The 7,105-nt window shown below is 42.7% G+C and overlaps 1 protein-coding gene across 1 annotated transcript in view; it reads right to left on the bottom strand.

Annotated features, from left to right (window-relative positions):
• Positions 1 to 3,394: 3,394 nt before the first annotated feature.
• Positions 3,395 to 7,105, bottom strand: part of doc2a (double C2-like domains, alpha) — a 51,913-nt gene continuing 48,202 nt past the window's right edge. The window contains exons 8-10 of the mRNA XM_063470895.1: positions 5,405 to 5,486; positions 4,095 to 4,191; positions 3,395 to 3,691 (exon numbers count right to left, since the gene is read on the bottom strand). Coding sequence (XP_063326965.1) covers positions 3,555 to 3,691; positions 4,095 to 4,191; positions 5,405 to 5,486 — 316 coding nt within the window. The 3' untranslated portion in view covers positions 3,395 to 3,554. The remainder of the gene's footprint in view (positions 3,692 to 4,094; positions 4,192 to 5,404; positions 5,487 to 7,105) is intronic.

The raw sequence follows: 7,105 nt of genomic DNA, 5'->3' as shown, positions 1-7,105 counted from the left end.
GGCTGCATCCTCCTTTGTAGACCGATTACGTCACAGCAACGCGACGAAGGCTGTCCAAATTTGTAGACTCCTCCGAATCCGGCCGACAAATGCGTCCTCCTTTTCCTCAAGATTTGAAGAATTCATAGCGCGACCCAGCCAATTCCTGTTTCCAACAATGGCAGCAGCTGCTTAGTTTTAATATTACTCTTATTAATCTTTCTGGGTCACAAAATAAACTTTTCACATATTTTCAGGGGAGAATGTAGCTGTGTAAACTTCAAATATCTGCTCAGTTTATCAAGACATCACATATTGGCAAAAGTGCTCCAACGTTTTCTGAGACGTGTGTTACCCACCAGCTATATATCTTATATAGCAAGGAGCAGACGGCCGAGTTTATTAAACTCCACTGAGACAGCGGTGACGCAAAACTGAAGGCTAGACCGTCCCATTTCACAGCCTCACACTTCCGGTCTTCGAAGGACCCGGCCCACGTAGACCGCGAAGGCCAGGTCCTCGGAAGGATGCAGCCTACGTTTTGGGACACAGCTCAGTTTTCATCAACAGGATCAATAAAAGATGATGTCAGAGTTTCAGCCTTTTTTCTTCTTCCAAAGCAAAAAAATCGATCCAATTCTTTCAGTGAAGACAGAAAATGTACGTGTCTGCTTTATTTAATGCTTTAATAAGTGATGGAGTCCACTTCATGTGTGCAGACTCGTAATGCTGGACTGTGTTTGTTCCTCTTTCTCTTTGTAAGAAAGTCCAAGAAGGCTGGCACTTGTTGTGTTTACATCTCCGGCATCAGCACAACTTTCATTCTGGAACAAGTCTCGACATAGATAAAAGATGGTCGGCTGCTGGTTATTCAAGATTAAAACATCTGCTGGAAATACTCGTGAGGGGGCAGGTGGGGAGCCTCGACGCCCCGTCAGTGAAGGCACTGGACTATCAGCTCGACAGCATCCGGGAGCTGGCAGGTTAAAGAACAGCTGAGGTCTGAGTCAATCTTCATTTGCTTTAGGAATTTCAGAGAAAGGTCTGCAGTCCAATGTGACACAGTTTAAATCCAGATGAGCTGTTTCTGCAGAACTAAGCTGATAAACATAACTTCCTGTCACAGAGTGAGAGGCGTCCTAACATCTTAGGACCAATAATTAACTGGTCCTGGTTTAAAGAGTAATCCTTTATTTAACCGACTATCCAGCAGTCCCAGTGACATGTAAGCATCCACGTGACTAATCACTCGTGAGTGCAGACAGAGTAATCGAGGGCGTAACCTCCATGTCTGCACAGCGAAGTGAACCTGCATTCTTTGTCATGGCCAGCAGAGGGTGACTCTTGTTGCAAAAAGTCTTTTGGTGACACAGAAAAGGACCCTCGCCTCCGTTCCTGCTGAGTTTATGTGCTCAGTCATTAGTTTCAGGTAAAGTTAAATAAAACCAGAAACTTATTTTTTAACATATCTGTATATATGTGAAAGAATAAAACTGCAATAGATCCCCTTTAAGACTGGTGGTCACTGCTGTGAATGGAGTCCTCCCTGACGCACATGCTTGAGTCACCACAGAGTAATGCATATGAACAAAAACTTTTACCAGAGATTATTTTAAAATGCAGTTAGGATGATATTTCCACGGTGCTCCGCAAAATAAAACTTTCCATCCAAACTCCATCAAAAGTGTTTCTGGCCCCAAACCACAGCTACAGTAATGAAAAGCACCCCGTCAAGTCTTTTTCCCCAACAACACACCACATGAAAAAGCTACCCACTGATTTAAACAGGTCTCTTTACCACAAACGTAATGTTACACTGGAGTCGTAACTGAACTGAAGTTACATTCATCATCATTTTCAACCAGTTTTTACCCACAAAACTAAACCAAATGATCCAGTTCCACGACAGCGAACAGAAACCCCACGTCCTCCGTGTGAGGGCTGAAACTCAACAAAACTACGGCATCATCCAAAGGGCAGAAAGGTTTTGACCTCCCTGAACCCATGAGTTAAAACACCACCAACTGTAAGACTCCACTTTACACGAGCAAACGTAAAGCTTCACGTTGTCCATATTTTGATATGTTTCATCTTTAAATGGGTTCAGCCTCCTCTCCACACGTTACTCCACGATGCCGAAGCACATTGAGCTGAAATATTCCATTTATCAAAGCGCTGACTGTCACATAAGACTTTCAGTTCAGACACGTTATGGATGCTAGGTTGGTTAAAACTGAAATGAAATTTGGACTTTTTGTGCAGGAGCAGTTGGAAATCATTCAGAGCGCCCCCTGCTGAACTGCCGACATTTTGTGTCAAATGGGATTAACAGGAAGTGGATCGGCTCAGCTGTTCTTTGCTACAAGTCCATTAGCTTTTTAGCTAATGTTAGCGCTCAGTTTCTCCCAATAGCTCTTTTAGCCGTTAGCTATAGTGCAACACAAGACACGTCCATGCATGTTTCTCACAGTCTGGATTATACGTACATGTAAACCTCGCACAGCATGCTGTGTAAGTACTGCAGTACTGAATTGTGCTCGAGCAAAGGAACAACAGTTCAGTGTAAACAGAGAACAGAGATATTCTTACTGCTTGACTTTCTCGTTTTTACTTTTTAAAAGAGCACCAGACACGTAATGCACAGGAAAATAACATGCAAATCCATTTTAGTCTTAAATTCCACACATTTTCTCTTAACTTTGATGAGTTCCTATGATGGCGAATTAGGCCAAGAGAGGGCAAAAATCACAACTAAGGGGCTCGGCAGAGGAGCGAGATTATGAGAGAAAAAATGGCAAATTTACAAGAGAAAATATAAAATTACTAAAGAAAAAGACAGAAAAAAATATGAGAAAAAATTGTATATTTACTAGAATTTAAACTTCACCAAAAAAAGTAAAATTCAAGAGGAAACAGAAAATGTATGAATAAGAATGAAAAAAAAAAACAAAGACAAAAGTCTTTTGATATGAAAATATAAGAAAACCAAACAAACAAAAGAAGAAAAAAGAAACAAATACACAAATTTTATGAAAATGGGCAGATTTACAAAATAATTAAGTAAAATTTAAAACAAGGTTCATGAAAAACTGTCAAAACATGTCAAATATAATAATAACGTTTACAAAACGTTAATTTTTTGTGGCAAATTTGCAACTTTTCTCAAGACTTTTGAGGTTTTTGTTTTAATTTGATTTTAACGCCTCTTCCAGCCCCTTAGTTTCTGTAAATGTTGTTTGTCATATCGCGTCATCGGAGAGTTCCACCCTTCATGAGTCGGGAGATTGACCCTGTTACGTATTTTTGTGACCTGATGCTGAGTGCAGATGTGATGCTGCGGATGGACCCAACGGCCTCTTTGCTCCAGATGACTTACAGATCAGTAATGAAGGCACACCACCATGCTGCTCCGGCCTCGCCCTGCTCTCATGGTGGCTCATATTATAATACACTCGTCTATTAAGTTACCGCCGTTTCCTGTGCTGAAGTTGCTCACGTCTGTGCTGTAAAAACCCCGAGAATCTCTGTGAACATCGGCAGCGACTGTCTGCATGCATGGACGCCGCTGCTCGGGGTTAGTCGTGGCTGAGGGTTCGCGGCAGCTCATTGGTCAGGATGTGCCACCGCTCCACCCTTTGGCCCTTGTTCTTCAGGCAGTCGGTCCAGTGACGGAGGGCGTCGCCCTGGGACTTTGAGCTCAGACAGACGCCACCTGAACAACAGGAAGGAAGCACAGGAAGACTTCCTGCAGTTAGTGTAACAGTCTCACCTCAGCTGTCCTCTCTGGCTGTTTGAGTTTGTTCTGATACTTGAGGACAAACACGAGAATACTAACAGAGTAGGAACAGTTTATGAAAATGGAGGAAAAGAATTAAGTCAGTAATCCAGATGGTAATTGTGATAAATATGCAGTGATAAGCTTAAACACACTAATCAGCAGCATGTGTTAGACTCATGAATATTTACAGCAGTTTTTCACAGCTGAGCCAGAGGACGACGATCCTGTTAAACTTACTGAGACACTCCACGCAAGTACAAAACACATTTCTGACAACTTCCCAAGAAGCTGCAGGGTTCAGGCGAGTCTCGGTGGATGGGGCTGATCGGTCGCTCACCTATGAAGTCGTTGGAGCGCCCCAGGTCGTAGTCCCACACTGTGACCTCCAGAGTCTTGTTGGCCAGCTCTGACAGGGAGATCTCATAGAAGAACTCCTGCAGTGAACACAGAAACAAGAGGAAACAGATGCAGGGATGTGGGTGGACCTGCAGCTCAGGTGAGGCAGCCAGACTCTCCAACCCCATCAGGAAGCTAAAATTCACCGATTGGTTAGATCCACCGATCCTAATGTTATAGATCCTCCTCGCTCTGACCCATCGAGAACTCTGCGGACTTCTGAAGGTGTCCTCTGCCCTCCGTGGATCGGCCTCATTTTTCCAGCACACCCTACAGTTCCTCAGTGGGATCGAGATCTTGGGAATTCAGAGGCCAAGTCAACACCTCAAACTAGTTTTCCGACCTTTTCTCATCTCTCAGTGTTGAAAAGTCGTCTTTGTGGCGTTGTTCAGACCAGTCTGTCACTCCCACCTTGTCTTTGTCAACAAAGTGAACCCGGGATACATCTGGAACTTGGTAGAGAGACCTTGTTTGGCTTTGAAGTGCTTCAGGAGGAACTGGAAGACAATGCTGCTGGAAACTTATTCATCTCTGGCTCTCTTCCACAGCATGTCTTTTGTCCTGTCTTCCTCCCCTCACCCCCAACCTTCCCTGAGCCTGGTTCTGCTGAAGGTTTCTTCCTGTTAAAACCTGTTAAAAGGGAGTTTTTCCTTCCCACTGTCACCAAGTACTTGCTCACAGGGCTTTGTGTGATTGTTAATGTTATTGATTCTCTGTATTATTGCAGGGTCTTTACCATGATTAAACCTGGAATACCCTGATTAATTGGCCACCACCACATGACTGGACTTTTAAGCTTGAATTTTATGCCTGTAAACACCTAAATCACATATTCTAAGTTTGGGTTTTTTTAATAACTTCACCAAAGTCTTCTCCTCACCAAAATGTTTCTACCAATATCTATTGATACTTCAAAGCAATACATTTTACAGTTTCTTCCATAAAATTAGGAAATAGTGTTTACACTTGATTTTTTTCCATCACCAGCATGGCCTAGAAAAACTCATTTCAGTGCCAGAGAAGCACAGTCGGTCTATCATCCGCTGATGAGGGAGAAACAAGAGTTATTTCCTCTGAGAGGAAAACAACATGCAGGAGATTCATCCTCCAGCGATGGCGTCGGCGAGCCAGACCGGATATAAATGAAACTTTAACCGCTGAGGTGAATGGAGCGAGCTTGTTAACAGCACTGCTGTGTGAGGGCAGAGCTCGCTGCCATTCGGCCGAGGGGAGCAGCTGCGGGGATCTTACCTCGTTAAATTCGGGGTTCAGGGTCCTTTTCATTACAGCCGTTTTGTGCTTGGATTTCTTCTCTATGTCGGGCTTCAGGTATCTGACAGCAGAGGCAGAAAAGGAGGAGAAACATCAATATGTATGTCTGCAGAAACTATTAATATACAGAAATATCTGCAGAGCACTAAAGTTTCAGTGGAAAAGATAAGATAAGATAAGATAACCTTTATTAGTCCCACACGTGGGAAATTTGTTTTGTCACAGCAGGAAGTGGACAGTACAAAAGTTATATAGCAAAAATTAGAATACAATACGAATAATATACTGTACACAACTGTACAGAATAGAATAAAATAAAATACTATATACAGTAGAATAAAAATAGAATAAAATATACAATAGGATAAAAATAGAATACAAATTTTATATACAACTGAGTAAAAATACAACTTTGTCAGAAATGAGTATTGCACTTAGTCTTATTGCACATGTGTGGGTTTGTGTGTTTGATCAGCTGCAAAAGTCTTTGTTGTGGAGTCTGACAGCAGTGGGGAGGAAAGACCTGCAAAATCTCTCCGTCCCACACCGTGGGTGCCGCAGCCACTGAAGGAGCTGCTCAGTGCTGTCACAGTCTCATGCATGGGGTGGGAGATGTTGTCCAACAGGGATGACAGCTTAGCCACCATTCTCCTGTCACTCACCACCTCCACTGGGTCCAGAGGGCATCCTAGAACAGAGGTGGCCCTTCGGATCAGCCTGTTCAGTCTCTTCCTGTCCCCAGCAGAGATGTTGCCGCCCCAGCAGACCACACCATAAAAGATGGCTGAGGCCACCACAGAGTCATAGAAGGTCTTCAGGAGTGGGCCCTCCACTCCAAACGACCTGAGTCTCCGCAGCAGGTACAGCCTGCTCTGCCCTTTCCTGTAGAGGGTGTCTGAGTTATGAGTCCAGTCCAGTTTGTTGTTCAGATGAACACCAAGGTACCTGGTGTTCATCTGAACAACAAAAGTCCTGTGAATGCTGAGTAAGGGGATAATAAATAAATAAAGACTGAATTCAGCTAATTAAACAGAACCGTTCAGTTCCTCTGTTTGGGCTGCTGTTACACACTGGCTTCAATTTAAGTTTCATATCATATCAGTGACTTGGAGAGGAGGTGAATGTTTCCGTTGTGTGTGGTTGCTGTTAATAAGAAATGCATTAATGAGAGAAAACAAAGCGATCTGAAGTCACAGACTGTAAATGAAGCTTAATTAAACGAGTGTTTGGGAGCCCGAAGCGACAGTCGCTCTGCGCAGGATGAATTTCATGCTGCTGTCTGATGAAATCCTGGAAGTCATCGTTATTGAAGCTGTAATGCAGAAATAATCGAGTCAGTTTTACAGTGCTGACTGCGAAGTGATTAACCCAAACCTAATCATGCCCCGAACTCTTAGAGCAGAAGGTAAAAGGATGCTCTGAGGGGCTGCACAGACCAGGGTTTTAATAGTTTTGCAATTTTCATTAGTTTTTATTTTTATTTAGTTTTAACTTCAGATTTTCAATTTTATATCAGTTTTAATTAGTTTTTACCATTTGTTTGCTAGTTTAGTTTTTATTTTATTTTTAAATCCTTAGTTTCAGTTTCAGTTTAGTTTTGATTAGTTTCAGTTATAGTTTTAGTCGTGTTTGCAATAATTAAGTGTAACAAAATCCCAGTTTCATCATATCAGTCCTGCT

Source organism: Pelmatolapia mariae, linkage group LG4, assembly GCF_036321145.2.
Source record: "Pelmatolapia mariae isolate MD_Pm_ZW linkage group LG4, Pm_UMD_F_2, whole genome shotgun sequence".
Lineage (NCBI taxonomy): Eukaryota > Metazoa > Chordata > Actinopteri > Cichliformes > Cichlidae > Pelmatolapia > Pelmatolapia mariae.
This window is presented reverse-complemented; position numbering and strand designations above follow the sequence as displayed.